Genomic DNA, 24,514 nt, shown 5'->3' with positions numbered 1-24,514 from the left:
AAGTTTACATCGAGTCTCTCTCTCTCTCTCTCTCTCTCTCTCTCTCTCTCTCTCTCTCTCTCTCTGTACCTAGTTCCACATACAAAGCATGCCGTATTTTAAGAAACGCGTCCATCATTCCATCAACGTTCGATTCGAGATTCGAACATACTAGATCCTCCAATCGAGAGATAGAAACGCTATCACCGAGACTGTAAGCCGTGCCATTCTTTACAATCTAACAAAACATGATAGTTATTTTTCTAAGTCTAGTGTTCAAGCCAGCTATAAAACTTCGTTAAAATTATAACATCATATCACCAACGCCTAAATATCAAAACAGATAGCAATGATGAGTATGACCAAAATGAGCGATCATGAATCATAAGCGAATTTTTAAGAGTTTGCCTTAATATCAGCTCCGTAAAGTGTAAAACTATATATGCTTTTGGAAACAAGATTCTCTCTCTCTCTCTCTCTCTCTCTCTCTCTCTCTCGTCTAGGTCCCAACCCTCCAGGTGCCATTGGAAATATTTGATTTCGTCCACTTGTAAAGACGGAAATTACAGCACCAAATTTGTTTCGCGGGTTCTTTTGATAGATTCGCCATTTTTCGTTTGGTGTTTAATAAACGCGAATGAGTGATCGCTGCGTCTCAATTGAATCAAACGCAGGTAGAAAGGAGACGGACGCACGTTATAGTATACTATATATATATATATATATATATATATATATATTATATATATATATATATATATATATATATATTTATATATATTACTTTATACATTGTAGCCAACGGCAAAGCTAAGCCACAAGCCTTGTGGGTCCACCAAAAGTGGCCGCCATAGGCATCTAAAAAACACACTCGGTTTGACTTATCACAGAAATGTTGGTTCTCTCTGACTATTAGATTTTTTTTTTTTTCATTAAATGTCTCTTTCGGGAGAAAACCGGATTATTATCGCTGTTGGATAAATGGGAAATTCGCGCCTGGTTAAACTGCTTATCTAATATCAGCTAAATCGGACGCATTTGTCGAGGCGTTTGCCTTTGCTATTATCTCGATCTTCTATTTTTTTTCCTCATTTCTTCTAAAGGGGCCAGTTCTATCACAAATTTCGTGCTCGCTCTTATTCGTGGAAGAGCACTGACCAGCCAGCCAGCCTTTGATTGAGAGAAGTAGCCTAGAGCATTCTACTATGACTGCTATTCCACAGCCAAATTCAATAGCTTTCTCATTCTTCTTTGCCGATATTTTTACTGTTTTTTATTCAATTTACATGCTTTACTTAGCACACAATATCTGAAAGGCAATAATCTTCCTAGCCCCATTCACTTAATTTCAGTCGTACGGAAGGATAATATTCATGCATAGTGTTTCTTTGAAGTTGCTTCATGGAAAAAGGACGTCCTATTGTGTAAATCAATGGAATTGTCAGCGCCTGCGCAGGATATCCACACAGCACGCGGGCACGTCTCCTGCCGACTCCAAACGACCTAATTACGAAAGAGGGCGGCAGTCTAACCAGTAATTATCCATCGTTCGTTCGCGCGAAGCATATGGCGCGAAGCGCATGCGTAATGAAGAACCACCGACGAAGGGAAATAGCCACAGCAATATGTGTGTGTGACAGAAATCCTCCTCTTGTGGTGACTCTGATGATTACGGTGATGAAGTCGATGACTAGAGAAATGACGATAATGGCCGATGGCACCACCAGTGTCAGTCGTCTTGAAAGGAGCCGACGGCAGTGGCTAACGGTTAAAGGGGCAGTTAAGGTTGGCGGAAGTCTAAAGGCAGGACTTAAAAGACAATTACGCATATGGGTTGTTTCATCTATGAATGGGGGAGGGGGGGGGGGGAGCATCTATTCCCCTCGGCCCAAGGAGGTTGCATAGGGTAAAGTTAACCGGATACCGAGAGAAAGAAAGACGGAGAAAAGGAGAACCTCATCAACAATATCAACTTGCACAAAAACATGAGATAAATGAAATGTTGCGCGACAAACTCAATGGATTGCACATGTGCACAACCACCACCACTAGCTAACTTGAGCGGAGGATATTTTTTTTCTTTGCTCTTTTTGATGTGACAAAAGGCGTTGCATTTTGCAACAGAAAACGGACCTTCGGTAACTTTGTAATGACAGAAAATGAGATGCAGGTGTTTTGAGGCTCCATTAAGAGAATAGACAAAGACGGACTGACAAATGTACAGACAAATCAACAGTCAGCTGTTCTGTTTTATGCCTGTGGCATATGGTAAACAACGGCCGCGGCTCTCCTTTGTGAAGTAATTATGCGAGGGACTGAACATTTTTGCTGAGCGTTTAATCCACAAGTATCTATTTGGCTAAGTACTTTCTTACTTGGATACAAACAGGCATCCGTGGAAGGATGTTCCTCACACAAAACCTGCGACAAACAATCCACCTACATATTTTCTCATGCTGAAGTATGAGTAGATAGATGCGTTACATACAATCAAAAATGTATTCACAAACGGCGCGACCACGCACTCAAATACACACATTATCTTTCTATCTATCTATCTATATATACATGCATACATACATACATATATATATACATACATATATATATATATATAACTATTATATATATAATCATATATATATATCAGATTATATATATATAGATAATATATAAGTATATCTATATACTATATAAGTATATAAATATATATATAAATGTCAATCCAGGTGAATTTTATGACCGTCAAGCCACAAAGTCGACACAAAAACCTCCTTAAAGGTATCCACCCCCAACCCACCACACCCCCCTCCCCCACCCCCTCTGAAAGACATGAGAAGTAGAAGGGGGGTTGGGGGTGGTGAGGGGCTATATTAGAGAAAATTTCTATATGGTTTGGTGACATGTGTCCACCCATAAGGTCACGTGAATTTCTCTCCACGACATGCTAAGGCTCTCCAAGGATTTACTGAGACAGAGAGAGAGAGAGAAGAGGGAGAGTGAGGGGGGGGGGGGGGGGCGCCCCTGTTTCGTAAATTCCACCAATAAATTTAGTTAAAGTAGAAGCATGATTAAAGGTGATCGATATGAAGAGGGGAAAAAAAATAGTCGTCTCAAGGGACGAGTAACAAAAGCAGCCTATTGTTAATCTTTTTTTTCTATATTTATTCAAACCTTAACTACCTTATAACAAAACAAATTGAGTGATTAAGATAATGTAGCCTTAGGGTCCTATATGAGCTCCCTCCCTCCTTGACCCCATCCACTCTACCTGTCCTAAACCAATCCCTCCAAAGTCACATCTTCCCTCCCCCTCCCCCCCCCCCCCCCCCCCAGAACATACAGGACCAGCCCTCCACGCCCATTAGACACCCCAAATCCCCCCCGTGTCCGACTCCAGCCTCGGAGTGAAGGATTAGATGAATTGAAAGAGATCTAAAAGAGACACTATTTGATATGCCTCGGCTGGAACCCTTTATTATGGAAGAAGTCGAATCGACCTGGAACGCCAAAAGAAAAAGGGATTCCAGTCTCGACTTTGACATTTTCATCTCCATTTAAGTCATTTCTCGAGAAAATCTAATGTCATTCGTATCTAGCGAGCGCCTTCGCGCGCGCGCGCACACACACACGTACGTATATTCGTGTGTGCATATCATGTAAATTATGTCGAGAACCAAAAAGACAATTCATTTTTCGCCATTCAAAAATGAAGACGAACTTCTAATACACACACACGCGCGCGCCATATACTATAGATATATAGATATATGATATATAGAGATATATCTTATAGATGATATGCATACCTATATATATATATATATAACATGTATATATTCATACATATATACACAGTTATTATGTACACAACTGATAATGCAGACTTAGCCACATGAATTTCCGGAAAGCCAAGCCACTCCAGCCATCCGGAAACTAACGGCGAACATCAAGCACTTAATAAAGCAAAGAGAACGATAATTAGTACGACACCACGTAACATCTAAATAACCATAAAGCTAATGAATAGAGGCGACACCCAATTATCTCCAGCCGTGCATTGAACGCACAAAGGAAGAGAAGAAGAAGAAAGATAACAAGAAGAATAATAAGAAATCAACGATAACGATACCATATGTTGCTCAGTTCAATACCACCGCTGCCATCTTCCGCACCACACACACAAGGCGGAGGAGACACATTGCATGATTGCCGTCATATGAATATGCTGGGTTGTATTGTCGCGTCGTAAAAGTCCTTTGGCCTACACAAACACAATGTCTCTCTCTCTCAGCAACCCTCCCCTCCCCAACCCCCTCTCGCCACATACACACAAACACACCACACACACACACACACACACACACACACACACACACACATATATATATATATATATATATATATATATATATATATATATAAAGCTACAAATGCCCTTTAATATCCAGTTCGCTCTACCTCGGCATTAATTTATTTTCATATTATGTTAACCGAAGGGGAATTTGTTTAGTTGATAAAATTTCGTCCTCTCGTGGGTTCGAACCAGCGCCCAGCGGACAGAGGAGAATCAGGACTTCAGTGAAGTTATCGACTCGGCCAACAAGTGATGTGATAAGAATTCATAATATGTGTGTGTGTGTGTGGGTGAGTTCTCTACAAATAACCTGATTCAAAACTATCAATTTAAGTAAACCTACACCAAAGACGCCAGTCATTCAATAAAGATTACATACGCAGTGAATATTCAGCCTATCGTGGGAGATAATATTTCATGACATTACAAAACAACTCCCTTGAATTTATCACATTTTGTTGTATTCCTCACCACTGCAGAAAGAGAAAGATCTTCAATATCTCTATCTTGGATTGTAAAGCACCAAATGTCGGGATATTCCAGGTATTTCAATTACAAATAGAGCATTAAAAAAGATCTTTTTATTTTCTGTTTATCTATCCGCCCGAGTGGACGCATTGTCAAGGCATGGAAATGACAGATATAAAAACGCATAAAAGAGAGGAAACAATAGAGAATCTATTCCGTCCTAATAATGCTAGGTATCCCATTGTCCCTCTTCCATCGCGGTAATTACGGATAATTATAAATCAATATGCATATCGCAAACACTCACTTCCTGTACATTAAACCTCATGGTGAGACTCTCTGGACAAAGAGATCCCCCTTTAAAAATGCCAGGCGATACAAAAGACCTTATCGAGGAAACTTCAAAATAAAAAAAGGACAAAAAACAAGACATTCGAAGTTGTGGATCCGGACAAAGAGAATGCCACTTATTGGAGATATCTTTGCATTTACCGTGGAATAATAATAATAATAATAATAATAATAATAAAACTTCGATCGGCCATTTGTTTTATAAATCACCCTTCGAAAAGTTTTTTTTTCTTTTTCACCGAAGATTATTGAAATCGACTGACCCTAGTACGTTGGAAATCACCGACATTTGCGTTATTAAAATTCTACGAAAACTTGTAAACTTCGTTCAAATACAGTAAATAAGTCCTATGCACAGCAATTCCTTTGAATACAAAATTAGCTTTCACACAGAAAAAATAAAATATAACTCTTCTTCAAATAACTTTCCGATCCGAGAAGGGAAACAAACGAAAGCGAGGTATCATCTTCCGAAACTGTTACAACTTCATTTAAAAGCGCCATAAAACTTCAAAACGCAAATCCCAGGGTCATTTCGTAGAACCACGCGAGCGAAATCTGAAGTCTCTCAAATCCCTGTCAACAAAAGCTCCTCACGAAACTCTAAAAGTGACTTTTCTCAGAAATCTCGTGTCGACATCACCTACTATATATATCTATCATCAACAGAACCTAACGCTTTAACAACCGAAAGTGTGTACAAACGCTGAGGACAATAGTACGACTTTGATGTACATGGATTCAGCAAAATAATGATATAAAGTACAAGTAAACGTGATTCACTGCCTGTAGACGATACTGTCTTTCAAAAACCAGTACTGAATAAAATAATGAAATCTAAATAAACACGTGGATGGTTTCAACGAAGGCCATCGAAACGTATTCCCCATTTCAAATAGAAGATTCAATTAGCCTCCATCGCTCTTTCTTTCTCTGTACATCAGATCATCAAGTACATGCCTATGATGTCTCTGTCAGCGATAAAATGGCTGTCAGAGTTGTGTGCATCCAGATCTGTCACAAAACGTACGCACATCTACCGGACCAATTAATATTGTAGCATAGACGCGCCTCGGCAAAAAGGGCAGAGCTCTAAAATATTCAGCGGAAGCTTTCGTCAAATAAACATTTGCTTATTACATTCTATTAACAACATTAGAATCAACATTGCATGCATTATGAATCCCTCCATAAATGTCACCTCGGTAGCTCATCAATGAATTATTCAGGAATTGAGGGTTCGCATGTGTAACTGATGATTCTACTCTCCGCCTCCGCGTCTGCTTAGGGTCGGTGACGGGATTTAGAGGCTATGAAGAGCATGAAGGGAGAGAAAAAAATATTTCTGAGAAAGGGAATGATGGCGTTTATCATTACTTTTTCATGAATGACATTGATAGCTTGGTTACGTCCGCTCTGCTTGAAACTTGGGAGTCTACGTGCCCTATTACTCGCGATATTCAATGAACCAGTCTTTAAACATTAATAACGCGACATCCAACATTTAATCTATTTCCAGAAGTCACGTCTGGAATGTGATGAAAAAAAAACTTTAAGTTCTAAAACAGGCCTTCCATTGCATACCCATTCGATGACACGGAAAGGTCAGTTCAGTGTGGCTTTGCTCGTCCACCGTTTGGCGCTAATGCATCCAAACCTATCGGAAAGATTCCCTGGACCCGACCACAGTTCCGATCATTCAGCCATAATCCGACACCCAGCCAACCCAGCCGTGACACAGATCGCATAATAATACTAATATAATGTTAAATTATGACGGCAATGTGTTCCCGAAACTATTTCGGATGATTGGGTCAGAGGAACGCGTGGGTGGGTGGAAAGCGACGTGAATGAGGGAGGGAAGGAAGGAGGAAAGAAAGATCGTTTAATTATACGAGGAAATGAACGAAATGTTAAGAGAAATGGAAAGACAGATGAAAGGAAAAGACAAGTAAATTATATATATATATATATATATATATATATATATATATATATTATATAGATATATATAATCCCCTTACCCTAAAACTCAATAAACTTCCCTTCCCCAAACACACATAACTACACACGCACGCGCATACAAATACACACATATACACAAACACACACACACACTTACTCCTTGAAGCTTCGTCCTCTTTCTATTAAGTATGTCAGCCACTTTTAAATTTCAAAGTCGACTGGGTTTCAAGTGGAGCAAATTGGGGATCTGCGCATGGCAGGAGGAAGGCGCAGCAGGAAGAGCTATCAGCGCAAAGTAGCAATAAGACCCACCAGCGCAAATCATATATCCGCTGAAATTATCGATAAGATTATACAAGGTATATGTCTCAGCGTCGCTCTGAGACATTTAAAGGCTGTTGCTGCCGCCGTCCCATTCCCAGGGCTCCTCCTCCTCCTCCTCCTCCTCCTCACTCCTCTAACCCCCTCTACCGTCAATTAGACAGAAAAAAGGAGAGAGAGAGAGAGAAGAGAGAGAGAGAGAGAGAGAGAGGGAAATGGGGGGGGGGGGGGTGGACGGGGAAGGGGTTAGCGCTGATTATAAGGGTCAACGTGCAGGATTGCCAGCTGCACAATGGCAAAAATCATGTAAGTTAACTAAAGACACGACTAAAAAAGTAATTTGCTGTTGAAAGTTCCCAAATTAAGTAAGACTTTAGTCACTTATAAGAATGGGGAAAGACTTCCTGAAATTATTGGTAAATCATTACGGGCTTCATCAAGCGAAAATGATATGACATTATCGCACAAATTAGCGTGCTATTGTCGAACGCTTGCACGACGAAATTAAAATATATTTCGGGTAAGGAGTCGGCCGAACAAAGGGTTACTGGCAGCGCTTGACTCCGGATACCGGAACGCTTCGAGCCGCTCATAATAAAAAGGAACGTTTTTCACTCACTATTGCGCGAGCAACGGAGGAACTAAAAGGCTGGGGGTCTGATATTTAGACGAATTAATTCACTCATTATATATATTTTCAACTTCCGCATTTTTCCTCTTAGAGAACGGTATCGTCAGGAGGATATCGCCGTCCGTCCCCTTAAGTGAATGTGTTTGGCTGAGATAGGGCTCCAAGACCCCATCAGACTCCGATACCTATTAAGTAGCTGGGTGGACTTATGGGTGGTAGGCCGGGAGCACACCACAGACTTAGCAAGCATGAGTCAAGGTATGCAATATTAGAGCAGCCACAGCACCTGCGCGCAAGCACGCAAACACTACGTGTATGTATGTGTACGTATGAACGATGATCAGGGGATCAAATACTGTTGCTGCTGCGATGAGTGACAGGCTGCAATAATAAAAATCTATATGTTAAGACTGTGGTTAGCCAGCAGTTACATTTGACTTGTGAACCTCCACCTCGAGCTGACACGCAATAAAAGGATCAAACTTGAGTTACGTCATTCTTGCGTTGCGATCATTTCCCCCCACCTCTCTCTATCTCTCTCTCATTTCTGATCGGATATTATTTGCATAAATAATATACGAATTCTGTTTAAAAAGAGATTAGCAGGAAATTATAAAGCTCGTGATTTCTTCATCTTTCTTAAGGTTTCTTTTTATTGTGTTTGTATCTCGTAAGAGCCACTCTCGTAAATATAATATTAAATCTTAAACACATCTTCAGTACCGAAATTTTATCACGGAAAATTTTTACAGAATAGTCACTCAGTTTCTTTAGTGCAAACACTAAATACTGCATTTCTCATCAATACGACATAACTCACAAGTCTCAGGAAATTCATTAACACTGTATTCTAGAACGATCATACAAAAGGATGTTTGTGAAGTAGAAGAGGTTTAAAAATTAATGAAAAAAAAGTGTCAAAAGATGGAGTCAAATGGTTAGTAAACCGGACCATGCTTATGATTTGAAGGTGATTTTTCAAGTTCAAGGAAAAGTTCTGGCAGAACAACGAAGAGGCCAAACAGACCGAGATGATGCTGTGGATACTAAAATACTGAATTATGAAGGATCTGTGTGTGTGTGTGTGTGTGTGTGTGTGTGTTTAGGTTTGGTGCATATGACTTCCCAAGACCAAAGCTGACGCTGTCAAACATGCTGCTCTCGGTGTCGTGCCTACCGGAGGCGCTTCAGTGGAGATCGACTGTCGTGTACGGTTACGACATCTTCCTCCTTTGATTGTTATGTGGTTTTCCAAAAAAAAAAAAAAATAATAAAATAAATAAAAAATAAAAGATTAATAAATATCTGATGCATAACGTACTGAAATAGAAATCGTATTGGTTATACTCTAGTCTACTGATGGTCTATCAAATTTACCATGGCAAAGACAACAAAAATTGAGTCGATTTAGAAATGAGAAATGGAAGCAATAAAGCGCACGCAAACAGTCAACCTACACAGATAGATGCAACCGTGCACGCGTAAATTAATGCAAAACACACGAATATAAATCTTAATATTAGCATCAATATACAGTCACTATATAGTATATGGAAATTTTCATTACTCCAAAAAATTAAGTGACTAGAATTTTCATAAGGCCTCCGAAATTCATCGTGAAAAGAAAATATTTTCGTGTATAATTCCATAATGAATTGGTCACTTCAATTTTTCCTTAATTGGTGAACAAACGCCTGGAGAGCAAACCGTGGCGCCAGCAAACTCAACCCTTACCTACAATTTGTGCATTTCGCCAAATGCAAACCTCACATACGTACATTTCATGCATGTGACTTGTTATTTACATGCATACCGAACAAAAAACAACACCGATCTCATCAAAGTTACTGAGAACTAAAGGCAAAACAAACAGAAAAAATAACCCGATCTGATCAAGGCAATAATTCACAGGGGTTGATTTTGCAACCTTGATGAAAAAGCAATGAATGATAAAGGGCTTACCCTTTGCATGCCTTCCCCACCTTCTTCACTTCAGGTTCCATGAAAGATCGATGCCTTCTGCAAAGTTCTTACCTGAAAAGAGCCAAAAACAAGAAGGAATTAGTCATGAATTACATACTTCGTATGGAGGTCTGAAATAACATTTTCATTTTATACTTCGACAGAATAACTTGAGGGAGAGAGAGAGAGAGAGAGAGAGAGAGAGAGAGAGAGAGAGAGAGAATTTACAATTATAATAAAATTAGTGGTGCAGTAGAAGAAAATCAACACATTTATTACAAATACCACAATAAACTAAATTAATTTAGGGACATTCGAAACGATACGAAGAAACATATAATTCAGCACTGAAAGCAAGGGAAAAATAAAACATCCATTTCTGAAAGTCATGCCAAATGATTAACAATAAAGGCCATTGCAATAAAAGATGTAAGTATGGACCCAGACCAGACAGTTTTAGCGCACTGCAGATTGTTCCCGAACGTCGATCTGCATCTCTGATGCTTATCTCAATCTCAGTCTCAATCAACTACCCCCAACCCCCTACCCCTCCCCCCACCCTAAACCCCTTTCCCTCACCAACTCCCTTTGCCCTTACAGCTTTTTCTTCCTCCTCCATTTAAAGTAATTCCTCGAGCCGTTTCCCCGTAGCTCTAACTGGTACATGACAAAACTAACAAAGAGTGAAATTAGCCATAAACTCCGAGATCAATGCGAATGGGAATTGGAGGTTTCGGAACGGTATTTCTGATGAATCACTGATCCACTTATTAGATAATTGATCCACTTGTTGGATAATTATCCGAGTCAAAAGGGGAAAGATGATCGCAAGAAAGACGAATTACATGAAGGAAGATTATTGACTGGCAAGTCGCAAAAGAGCTTTTTGCGATTATTTTTTTTTTTTAGATGTTCCTTTACGCTCATATCGATACTCTCTCTCTCTCTCTCTCTCTCTCTCTCTCTCTCTCTCTCTCTCTCTCTGTGGGATAATCGTCATTCGCTCTACAATGCCATGATTCAAAACTTAGCCTTCCAATGCAGCGTAACATCCGACAGAACAAAATCATCAATGGAGAGACCATCAGTTGAGAAGGTAAAGGGAAGATGGTTTATATGGAGATGCTGGATGAGCATAAAGGGAGGGGGAGAGGGAAGGGAGAAGGGGGAAGGGGGTGAAGGGCTGAAAGAGGGTCGGTTGGTAAGGCAACATTACCCCCATGACACGCTCTGATTGAAATAGCAAAACCCTATTTGTTTACCGGTTTATGCTTATTACACATGATGAGATGGGATCCTTTCCTCTAATAAAGAATCACATGCATCCAGAAAGTCCGTCTCATATATATATATATATATATATATATATATATATATATATATATATATATATATATGTGTGTGTGTGTGTGTGTGTGTGTGTGTGTGTGTGTTGCACTTATATATACTTATATAAAACTAAGCATAAAATAAATTTCATATTCTGAATGGTACATTGTCTTCAGTATTTCAAGAATAACCTACATAACATCTAGCCTGAGTGTGGTTATTTCTTGAGAGAAAAAAAAGCATCCATAAATTACCTCTTGAAACCACTAGTTCAAAGAGATACAACGTTATCTATAATGCCAGAAAGAGCTTTACACAAGCATCCTTGCCAAGTCAATCTCACTGAAAATAAATCTCAAGGCAAGAGTTGTGTCGTAATTCACAGCAAAAGCACTTTTACAATTTAAAAACACAAACCTACGTTACAAAAATGATCTAAGCTAATTGTTGGCGTTTTCTCCATTACATGTCTAGCTGCTGTTTTAAAAGGCAAATCATCGTTACATTTACTGCTTTAATACGATGACTAGCTTGGGAAAAATGTCAACATTTGTCAACGATACATATGAATTTCGGATAGGAAATTCTAGGACCGGATGAACCCGTCTAGAGTTTACGGAAGGTGGTTGTGACGGATGGACAGACGAGCGAGACTAATACGCTTATTGATTAGGGAAATTGCAGTGATCAGGTAATCGGAGCAGAAACCACGATGCAATTAATGGCGGAGACTCTTCACTGCGCTTTATAGCCTCGCCCAGGTCTAACCGTTTCCTAAATATTGTACAGGAAAATTCTGGAAGCTAATAAGCAAAGTTATACAACGCTTCGTCTGTTACTAAGAAAGGAACAAAGAGTAAATTTGCACTCAGACTGTGGTTTGTAAGTACGGAAGATACTGAAACTTTGACTTTAAGGAGGGAACATTACCAAAATGACAACATCACCTACAACTACTGTTTTTAACAAGAATAGTTATAATTCAAAGCCCTCTGCCACACCCAGTCACTAAGTTTTCAAGTCTTTAAAACCCCGAATTCAATCAGGGTCAAAATCGTCTGCGTTTTGAGGCGTCCAGGCGTCTTCAACCAAAGGCTAAACTTCTAAAGTGGTCACCCTACAAGCTCATTTGAATGCATAAAGGAGACGAAGATACACAGGGACAGAGACTAATCTCAATCAAGGATCGTGAGGTTCGGTGGAATTTCGACAAAACAGGAAATTTCGTGGGAGCAAGACTCCGTTGCAGAACACCGCCCTTGGCCGATAGATGGCAGTAACATCCGACAAGAGGAAAACCTCTCATGCTTTCAAACATACGGGTGGAACTTCATGGCAATCATATCATCATAAAACTTGGAACTTCCGTAATTAAATCCGATGCGTGAAGAGCAATAATGTCGATAGCATATAAAAATATATATAGTTATGTTCTTCTTAAAATAACACTTTATGATTGAATTATCAAAACGTTCATTTAACACACAATTGCACTAAGACAACAAAGTGATCATATACCTTATGTTGCTTTTCACCACCAAATGGATTCATAAAAAGGCATTTTCCATAAGTTCCCTAAGTGTCAAATACACCTCTACATGCAAATGTGCATCAGTGTTCCATACAGTCTTGCCTGGATTCTTAAGCCTAAATTATCAACTGCTGTAAGCGTGCGAGTTAACGCGCACGCGCGTGTTAATATTCGCTTTATCAGAAACTGGCTCTCGTGGGTCCTAAAAGACTTTGTGTCGTCTTCCTTTACGTTAAGCTGGAGCACAATCAATGGTAAAAGGAAAAAAATAACGATCTTGGAGGATATTAGGAATATATTCGGAGGGTTATAACGTCAGCTCTTCAAATGAGAAATTGGACATTTACCTAGAAAACCTCATTACACAAGATTACCTGTAATGAGTATTGGAGGCAGTAATTTGGATGCCCAGAGTATTGAGAACTGCTAAATGACCGGGAATTTTCTCTCTCTCTCTCTCTCTCTCTCTCTCTCTCTCTCTCTCTCTCTCTCTCTCTCTCTCTCTCTCAATGATAAAAATATATGAGAAAGGATTGGACGTTCTAAATTTCTTACAATAAATTCAGGTAATTCTACCGAAACATAACAAATGCATTAAGTTTTACCAAAATACAAAACGCACGCAAACACATATGCACACAAAACCATACTACCTACATACATCATTATTCACACATACATTGCCAGGTTCAACCTTTCCCATGGATGGCGGCCTACCTAAGACTTGAGGCGTTAACTCTATTTGCGACTCTAGGCAAAGTTATATAGCATCTGTAAGTTCTAAAATATCAGTGATTTGTCTGTCGCTTACGGTCTAGAGGCCGTAACTGATAGGTCTAAAGTATGCAGAGAGAGAGAGAGAGAGGAAGGGAGAGAAGACGAGAGGAGAGAAGAGAGACGAGCAGAGAGATAGAGAGAGAGAGAGAGAGAGAGAGAGAGAGAGAGAATGTCTGTAATTAAAGAAAGGGCTAAATGGGGATTATGTGATTAGAAGGATGTATGGAAGTACTATATGCGGCCTTTTTTTGAGTAATTTTACAGTATCCTATTCAACGAATACACGTATGGCGAGGAGTATTGCGTTATTGCTACAGAACACTCCTGTTTATTATAGTATAACGAATGTGTGAACAAATATGTATGCGAGAATATTATGAAGTAGAGGGTGAGTGTTATATTATGCAAATACACTGTTAAAATCTATCTTTATCAAGTAAATTAAACTTTGATGCATTGTATATATATATATATATATATATATATATATATATATATATATGCATATATATATATACATATAATGTGAGTGCGCGTGTGTGTGTCATATGTGTGCGTGCGTAAGCGGATGCTCATAATTCACAAGTGTACCGTACAGCATTTTTAAAGTCTCAGAACCTTCATAAAACTGCTGTTTCAATTTCTCGTCTCATTGACATGCAAAAGAATTGACTGATCCATCTATTCAGTATTCTCCTCTTCTTAATCACATGCGTAATAAATTGGAGTTCGCCAGCGAATATTAACATGCAAAAAGTACGAAACGTGACAAATGGACGACATTAATCAGAGCAATGGCACGTATACGTAATCAGCATAGGCGTCTTAGTCTCTACAGGTTGAAGTTCTTATATTTTCACGCTTTTTATGGCTTGGGGGAGTTACGTCACCCTTCTTTTATAATCGTTCCTTCTTCCTAGGAATAATTAATATTCTAATGACGACAATTTAAGTTAACGGGAGACGTGTATTTGATAACCATGGGGCAAAATAAAATACAAAACAATTCAATTAAGTAGAAGTATATTTTCAAGAGCTACAGACCAAAATGTTGATTACTCCCTTTTACACACGGAAATATATTTGCTTACAGACTTTTTATATGTTTAGATGTTTGAGTGCGCATTTTCACCGCAACTCCCATGACCATTAAAAATACGCACACAAAAATTGTGTCACAAGCAATCAACATTCCACAAATTGATATAGGTGCCATATCTTGTAAAATGTTACACGACGGCGTTCAAGGTGAGGCCATAGTTCTTTACCTATCATGAACTGACCTCCAATGGAAAGTCATGGAAGTGTGATGACTCTGACGCCCCTCATAAGTAAAACAGCCTTTAACACTTCTCTCCACCTTTCACTTCCGCGCAAATTTAGTAAATGATGATTGGCCAACAGTTCCAGACAGCCGTGTTTTTAGAAACACAGACACAAGTAACAATAACACCGATGACTGTTATTAATTTTGGGAAATTCATAACTCTCTCTCTCTCTCTCTCTCTCTCTCTCTCTCTCTCTCTCTCTCTCTCTCACCCCATCGTCAGCAACTGGCCTCAGGGAGCCGGGCTCATTAGTACAGAATTAATTACAAATCAATTATCATAACCAATCACCCGATGTAATTTATTTTCCCACCCTTCAAACTGATTATTAATTATTATTAATTATTACCAACGCAACAGAATATAAATTTTCGACATTCCACCTGTTGACGTCCAAGTTCATCTATTACCATGGCTGCAATATTACATCTGTCAAAAACTCACTTATCAACGTCACAGTCAATTTTCACAGGCCAGACTTGAAAAAAAAAAATCTTTCGCTAATCATAATGATAATGGCGATAATATTCCTAACCTAATCAAACTCCAATTATTAGAGAGAAGCGTTTCAAACCCGTCTATCAACCTGGAGGCGAGAGAGAGCGAAGCAAGAAGAGCTTTTCGATGTAACTCACTCAAAATGACTTGAGGACTTTCGCTGGGAAAAGCTCCTCTTACCTTCAAAGCAATTCACCTGAATTATCAATCGTCATTCAATTATCCCTCATACCGCTCCAGAATAATGAATTATCATTCAGTCAACTGATGTATTGTCCTTGCATCGTCAATGACCTTGTTAATGACTTGTGAATTATCAAGTTTCCTTCAGTTATCTCAAGAAATGCACGTAAATTATCGATGATCACAGAGATTCTCTATGCATGGTCAAACTCAAGCATTCATCGCCACAGTTGCTCTACAAAAATGAGGTCTTGACACGGATTCAGTTGTTATGTAATGCCAGGGAAAACAACAACATTTCCACATTGTGTTCGTCATCACTGCTACGTTCAAGAAAAGCTGCGTGTATTAGCATACATCACGAACAACTAATTACACCAGTAATTACCTCTCCATTCAGCCTTATGATCAATATCTCGCACATTCACTCCGAAGATCATGTGTTACTGCAACAAAGAGAACGGTCCCGAAGGCATATTTTGCTATGATTTTCCTATGTTGGAATAATCTAATCTTTAAAAAAAAACTGCAATGCGGTTGCCATTTAAGAGGCTGAAAACATGAGTAAGATGAAATGGCAAATCTTTACCTCTCTGCCTTTCTCGATTAATAATGCCATCCACCCTCCCCCACCATTTGCGTCCCCCGGCTCTCATTTTCTAAACCCTACTACCTCTAACTCCACGGGTGACTTAAGCATTCATTACCTATAATTCAACGTCAAAATGTGAATCTGTTTTATAATGCTGGGGGGGAAAAAGGCTTTTAATGAAGCTTCTAGATTATCTAAATCACTGTCAGGCCGTGGGGTGCTAATACACGCCCCCCCTCCCCATGCCCTACCACTTGAGATGGAGAGGGGAAAACCAAGGAGTAAGGGGAGACGGAGAGGAGAGAAGATGGAAGTGAAGTGAGCCCCATAGTCTATTTGATTTCCCCCTAAAGAGAAGGAATAGCTAATTTGTGGTGAGGGGAAGGGGGAGCTGAGAAAGCTAGGGTAGGCGACCACACACACACATAACTCTTGTTCTCCCCTCACGGGAACATGATTAATAGAGATTCATAAACATACATACATAGTACATGCGCACATACATATAGATAGAAAGAGAATTTAAATGAATACAATGGTATATAAGTAACAAGTTACACCAGCTTTGGTCGTTGAAAGGCGACTCGAGTGTACTTCAAATTACTCCCCATCAATCAATAACGACTCGTGCAAACTTCCTTGTTCAAAGGTTATAATGGCTACCATATAAGGCTTCCAGACATGCTTAAGAAAGAGGGTTTAAGTGATATCGCTGGAATAATCTGGCGTTACGACAGCAGGAGCTCTTTGTCCGCCAGGGTGAATTTGAAGGGATCTCAATTATTATTTGATTGCGTAATCAAATTACACACACATAATATATATATATATATATATATATATATATATATATATATATATATATATATATATAATATATATACTATATATACATATCATATATATCTATATCTATATCTATATCTATATATATATATATATATATATATTAAGTAAAGATTTGCCATTTCATCTTACTCATGAATGGGCGTGTTTTCAGCCTCTTGAATGGCAACCGCATTGCAGTTTTCTTTTTTAAATATATGAGAGACAGTCTTTACATCTTGAAATACTTCTGGCTCCGAAACCATATTTTTCTACATGACAATTGCTAGTTTCATGTTGCTCACAATTTTCTGATAACCAATAACTATAAGCAGAACAGACTGAAAAAAAACGAATGCTAACAATAATGATCATTCGCTGATGAAACATTATACATAAATGTGCAATCATAATATGAATTTCAAACAAGGGTTTTTTTTTTCCTATAACCAACAACCAGTACAAGATGAATTCATTTTTGTCATTCAGCATATTAAGTAATGGAAATGGAGTAGATGTTAATGACATACTAAAAACAAACTTTGTAATAATAATAATAATAATAATACAATAATAATGGCAGTCCATTATCTATGTAACTCATTAAACAATATACCCTTATATCAGTGAGAATGCTGTTTAAACAGATGTAACAAACACAACAAAGTGACATATAAATAAGAAAACAAGTACAGATAATGTCTGTGACAGGTCAGACGGTGACAATAAGTTACGTCGCTGGCTTGAGCGAGATTGTTCGAAGAGAAGGTTCGCGCCGAAGGGAAATCAAGAAAGCTTTCCTTTACTTTTTTTTTTTTTAAACCATTTGAGAAATCACTTACCACCTCTATCTTCACTTCTTTCCTTGCCATGTCATTTCCCTTAGTTCCTCATTTCCCCTTCCTCTTCCCTTCTTCCTCCTCCTCCTCCTCTTCTCGCTTTCCCACGATCTTTCATCCCATCAACGACATCTACTAAAGCCCTTCATGCCCGACAGACCCCAGAGCACTTTACCCCTTCTTTGCCCCTTCAACCTGAACACGGTTCTCTCTTTTTCAGTGTCTGTCTCTTCAGGTTGTTTCTTCCTTCCTCTTTTTTCCGCTTCTGATTTTCGGCCGCTTTTTCCTCCCCCCTCCCCCCCTCACTCAGAATATTCCGTTTGGCGTCCTTTTCCGTCGTTTCTTCTTGAGGATGTTTCGTGTGAGCCCGTTTTACCTTCACTTTTTTTAAAACTATCCTCTGACTTTTCGAAAGATGTATAAACTGCGCGTCTTCGGTGAATCTGCTTGTAGCTTTCCATTTGAACATACAGATGTGCTCAAGTATAAGAGCAAACCGAATATCTACTTATTATCAATCCAACTGACTTTTTAGTTTATGGAACCTTTTATTATCTCATTCAACCAGTAACGCCAATTCTTCGTCAAGTTCGATAAAGTGTACCATAAAACTTGTGGAGATTGAATTTCCAATAGCAACGGACGGTGTTCAAGCGCTGAAACAATCATTTCAAAACAGGGTAAACAAAAGGTGGTGTAGGTATCCTTTTGCTTGTTATCATCATGAACATCATTATTATTAACAAAAAGTAAAATAAAACCTAGATAAAACTCAATATCGGGATCAGGAGTGGAAAAAGAAATTATAAAAAATAAATAAAAGACAATTAATCACCGCACTTTCATCTAGTTTCACCATAAATCATTTCTCAATTTGAAGAGAAATGGCACCTACGATATTACTCGAAGCCAATTAATTTTTCTAATTCCCCGAGACCTCTGCTATCCCAGATTTATATCTTTCTCCCCCCCCCCCCTTCACCATCTCCATCCCCTTCCCCTACTCCCTCTTTCCTGGGCATAATCATTCATTATCGTACGTTATGTCACCCTGAGAAATTTGTCTTCACCCCCTTTTTCTCATTCCACTCTCCTCGCAATCCTGACTTTTGCTTCCCATGAAAAGTCAAATAAATATGAAACCTTATATTTCTCGAAAGCCGTAGGCCTTAGACCCTAAAAGAAATATGTATATCCAAGTGAAATATTATATGTGGTCCCAGGTCTCTGCGGCTAATCCGGCAAAACATCGTAAAAAAATAGAATACATTTTGAATAGCAAACACTTGTGGCGATAGGGAAACGTTCTTGAAGGATATGGGGTTCCTACAGTTCCCCCGAGGCATCCTTCGTTTATTGGCATTCCTTTAGGATAAGGACTGGAGGCGAGACTGGCGTCCTTTCAACGAACGAATAAACTTTTAAGATATAGTAAAAGGAGAAAAATGAACCGTGGTATACTAATTACCACAAGGTGTAATTCTACACTGGGGCATACCTTTACCACGTATTTATTTTAAATAAGTTACTCTGCTACTCATGTACGTTTATTAATAAAATACGATATTAACTGCTGTCTTTTCTCCGATGACACTGCCTCTGATAACTGTCTTTACAAACATGCATACGAATATATATTTTAATAATATATATAAATATATGTACATAGAATTTTAGTATATTATATATATATACGTTATTATATATATATATCATATTTAGTTTGCCCTGCATCATAGTAAATGGCATATTAAAACTCTGAACGATTTTATTCGAAACGATATTGCCCGAAACAACATTCAATTAATGTGCTACACACATACAACACTCGCACTCAATCAAAAGAAACGGCAGCTCCGTGTATCTCTGTAATGAGGTTTGCGTATCCATCCATCAAGAAGAAGAAGAGAGAGAGAGAAAGAGCAGCTCCCAATAACCGGAAATTTGTTAAGGAAATGAGCTGTCGATAAGTTCACTTTGACCCAATTAAGCAAACGTCACTTCGAGAGATACTCGAGGGGTCAAAAGTCTCCCCTTGACAGACGTCCTGTGTACGTGTCTTCGAGAAATTGACATCCTCGCAGGATTCTGATAAGGAAACACTGCCGATATATCATGTCTGCGAATATTTCCAATTCTGCAACAGGCAGATTCGATTTCACTACTTGGCATAGCCGCGTTCTGGTCTTTTTCGAGTAAGGTCATTTTAATTAATTATACACATGATCACAGTAATACAATTTGACAAAAAGTATCATGTACAGTCGATGATTAGTTAAATTATTAGTTTAACATGTTATATGACTCTCATTACAACTTGGTAGCACGATTCCTTTTAGTAGAACTAATAGAATCTCAACCAATTGCAACCAAGATCAAATTGGTCATCTCAGTAGTAAGGAAAATACACTTCAGTATAACATGAGCTTAAAAAAATTATTTTTAGCAACTACAGATACACAAGAACTGGTCATCATGTTGCAAATAATAATACTAATAATAATACTAATAATAATAATAATAATAATAATAATATGTATAGTATTCGAAAACTAATGAAAAAAATAATGAACTTCTGAATTAAAAACGTAACTCGAATGAAGTTGTGTATCCTCTACTCGGTTCCATTTATCACGAGGTACCACGAGGCACCATTCCGTCTTAGTTTCTCACACACTAGATCTTTTCCCCCCTTCGTAAAAAACAAGGAACCGCATGATTAACTCTTTCCCCTCAGCCATCTACTCTTATTTTTTTGTTCTCCTCCTTCTTCTTTTTCTTCTTTCTCCTTTTTTCGAATGCCTCTCGATCCGCGTTCTGTCGCAGACAGATCTAGAGTCAGTGTCTGTGAACGGCAGTCGGCTTGCCTTGTCTATCATTTCCCCCCCATCTTATTATTTTGTTTTATTTTTGCCTGGCTCCACCTATACACCGGCGCAGATTTTCCTCCGTTTGTCTTTTATTGCACGCGGACATGACTGATTTCGTTTTCTCTGCCGCCCCGTTTACCGGACACTTTAAATGATGTTCGATTCAAGCCGGCTTTACAAGGAGGTTACTGAACTGCCTTCGTATCTGAACCAAAATTTAAAGAGATAAAAGTCAATCACACGAACTACAAACATTTATAACGAATCGCTCCTGAAATGGCAAAATGTCGAGTCAACTGTAAACAACGGGTACAAGTAGTTCATTAAGACCAGCCATTAGGCTGCACGTAAAACCCCTTCAGAACATATATATATATATATATATATATATATATATATATATATATATATATATATATATATTGTATATTATATATATATATATATATATCTCGATTTCTCTAAACAAGCGAGAGAGAGAGAGAGAGAGAGAGAGAGAGAGAGAGAATGTCCGAATGAAGAACAGATGTCGACCTTATACATTATTCATGATGTCTTTCCCGGAGAGGAGGGGATGACTCACCGAAGATTTCCTTTAACAATGACAATAAAAATAAATAATAACAATGATATCATTAACGTCCATGCACTGTTATAATTGCCGTGGAATAAGGGGAAGGGGGGTGGGGGGTGGGGGGGGGGGTGGGGGGGGGGGAGTGGGAATTTTAGCAGTGGACCTTTGCTTTCATATTTGTATTATATTTACTTCTTTATCTGCTTAATCATGAGTTTACAGAGAGAGAGAGAGAGAGAGAGAGAGAGAGAGAGAGAGAGATTTTGATTACCAGTCTGTGTCCCCGTCCTCTTTTTAATGTTCCATACATTTCCCTACCCATTTCCGAGTCCACAAACAACCTTTCGTAACGTTATTTATATAACTCATGGTCGGAGACAGGTTAAATGATGACGGTTGATAGCGCTGAAATCAGATGAATTTTTTAAAAATTACCTTTAAAAAAATGCTAAAAAAAAAATTGTTGTTGACGATTCCATTTCTTTGCGAGGATAAATGTAAAATAATAAAGCAGATTAAACCGAAACTAAATTACCGCACTGACATAAACGTGTGTGGGGGTTTTCGAGACACCGCGCCATAATGCTGAAAATATTTACATCATATAAATTAAATGCACGCTGAAAAAGATGGCTTTGTTTAAAACAGCGGTTGATAAAAAAGGGGTGTAACGCAAAGTGATTAATATCTTATAAAGTTTCCATTAGCCCCCTTTTTTTTATGTTACATATACATTTTTGCGCAACTTTTAAACAGTCCTTAATTGAATAAACTTGTTGGGCGATGATATGGAACGTCAGGGCCCAAGGCACATTATTAAACGACTATGGACGTGCAGGAGAGTGAATAGGATCAAAGAGCAATGATGATAATAAGATCAAACAGAAACAAAAATCGTTATGTCCAGGAAGAGGAAACAGAAGGAAGAGAGAACGGCAGACAGAGAGAGATCAATAAAGGAATAGGATATTATTATTTTTTGCGGTAGAAAGGAGTGAGAAAATGAGAAAATTTAGGAATTTTACTAAAAACCATAATTATATTATGAAAATCTGTAAGGAGAGAGAGAGAGAGAGAGAGAGAGAGAGAGAGAGAGAGAGAGAGTCGTTACTACGCTCCGTGGCGGGCATTAGATGGCTGTTCTTGCCTGGGACCCAACTAAGGGACGCCCCTGGTAGGAGGCATCGGTGTCCACTGGGCCCTTGAGGGTCGACCCACCAGCAGCAGAAGCTAAAAAAAATAAGATAAATATACATACACATACAGATCTGTTCCTCTTAACCCTTCTTCCACTCAGCTTCTACGGTCATTTTTCTTCCTACGTACCAGATCTTTAACTGTTTCTTTCCTATTCTTCTTTTGACGACATTAACGATTCTATTTTTATCGTATAATCATCTCAAGTGTTTTTTTTTTTTTTTATCAACATTTTAACACCATAAGTCTGCTGCAGTTTCTAATGAAGAATTAAGCGTTTTTTTTTATTTTTCGCTATTCATGATTTTCTTCGAAAAATTCACAGATTTAGCTTTATTTTTTTATCCGCATCATACTCAGACATTCCTTCTTGCCGACAATGCTTTTGTTCGATATACCCACACTTATTAATTTGAGTGCTCAGATTCATTCTTCCGATGGTGTTCCATTTTTTTTCTTTTTTTTTTTTGGGGGGGGGGTAGGGGGGGGGGAGGGGAGTGGGGAGATAGGAATAACTTTCTAATAACATTCTATCTTCTTGTTACGAGTGAGAGTAATGATGTCAGCTTCAAAGGCCTTATTATCGATCCCTTATAATATTGATTCCCGAGGTGTCATCACGGCAATGTGCAACCGCAGTTTCCCGCAACTGCGGTCAATCTCCTTGTGATTTCAATTCACTCCCCTTCGAAAAATACAGCGGAATCGACGCCGATGACAAGGAATTTCGAATTCAATTTTCGAGAAGATGAATTGAGTGGTTTCTTCCACCGTAAGTAACAATTTCGGTCGATCTTCTCTCCACTGAAATTCGCCCCAACTCACCTCCTGATTCCCTTGCCGAAATACAGCTGAATTACTGGCCACGACAACAAAGTTGGAATTCAATTTACAAGAAGAAGAAGCAAGTGACAAAAGTTGGTTCTCGGACAATAGCTAACGCCGTCGTCACCTCACCCTCCGCGCACCTCCATTGCAGGTAATTACAGGTAACAATATCGCTGCCACATGGAAGAGAACATCAATCAATTGGGTATTTGGATCGACGCAATCGACCTCTGCGGCGATGTTGCAGATAAGAAATGAAGGGGGAAAGGAGGGGGGGGGGGTACAGAGAATGACGTTAGATGTGGAAGGCGAGGGAAAAAGGGTAGAAGGAATGGGAGGAGGAGGAGGAGGAGGAGGAGGTAAACGAAGTGAAGTGTAAGGAACAGGGCTCATGTGTGTGTCTGTGTTACAAATAAACACTATGGGGATTAAGTAACGGAAAGGGGTTAGAGGGTGGGAAGAAAGCCAGTGCGTTATGGGCTAGGGGTAGGGGGAGGAGAGGGGGGGGTAGGGGGTAGGGGGCCCTACCTGCGTTGACCACACCTGTCATTATGTATATTACTGCTATCATTCTCGTTGTCAACCTCATCTTCACTGTCATTTTCTCACTGATATCGTTGTCATCGTCACCACCATCATCATTACCACCTCGGGAGTTTTTTTTTTTTTTTTTTTTTTTATTATTATTATTTTTTCCTCGGCCGAGCGAGCGGCGTTCGAAGTTATGACTTATGTTCTTTCCCTCTACAGGACTTTACTCTTGAGCCACCTCGCACGTTTCCCCTTATTCATAATTTCATTAACTGCACATGTATGTGCACTGGTATTCCTTTGATACAAAAAGTATCTCACTATCCATGTTACTGCTGTTATCATCGTCATTCGTGTTGCTATAATAATTAATATCACGATGTTTTTTGGGTAGCCGGTGTTCTAAAGGAAGCCATACGGTCAAATATTTCATGTTAACTGAAAAATTGACCTTACCGTCGCTGTTATCATCATCTTTATTGCCAATATCATGATATTCAACAAAAGATGAACAATGCTACGAGAGATGATAGATGTTTGCACATTGTTCTCCGATATTGCTGAGAGTAAAGACATAC

The 24,514-nt window shown here is 38.8% G+C and overlaps 1 protein-coding gene across 13 annotated transcripts in view; it reads right to left on the bottom strand.

Annotated features, from left to right (window-relative positions):
- LOC135200757 (homeobox protein cut-like) overlaps positions 1–24,514 on the bottom strand; it is a 504,978-nt gene that overhangs the window by 324,778 nt on the left and 155,686 nt on the right. The window contains exon 1 of one of the 13 annotated variants that reach the window (XM_064229373.1): positions 10,035–10,091. The exons of the other annotated variants lie outside the window; for them this stretch is intronic. Coding sequence (XP_064085443.1) covers positions 10,035–10,043 — 9 coding nt within the window. The 5' untranslated portion in view covers positions 10,044–10,091. Of the gene's footprint in view, positions 1–10,034; positions 10,092–24,514 lie in introns of those variants that run through there. 13 annotated transcript variants of the gene reach the window in all.

This window comes from Macrobrachium nipponense, chromosome 27, assembly GCF_015104395.2.
Source record: "Macrobrachium nipponense isolate FS-2020 chromosome 27, ASM1510439v2, whole genome shotgun sequence".
Classification (NCBI taxonomy): Eukaryota; Metazoa; Arthropoda; class Malacostraca; order Decapoda; family Palaemonidae; genus Macrobrachium; species Macrobrachium nipponense.
The sequence above is the reverse complement of the archived record's forward strand: the minus strand, read 5'-3'. Positions and strand labels throughout refer to the sequence as shown.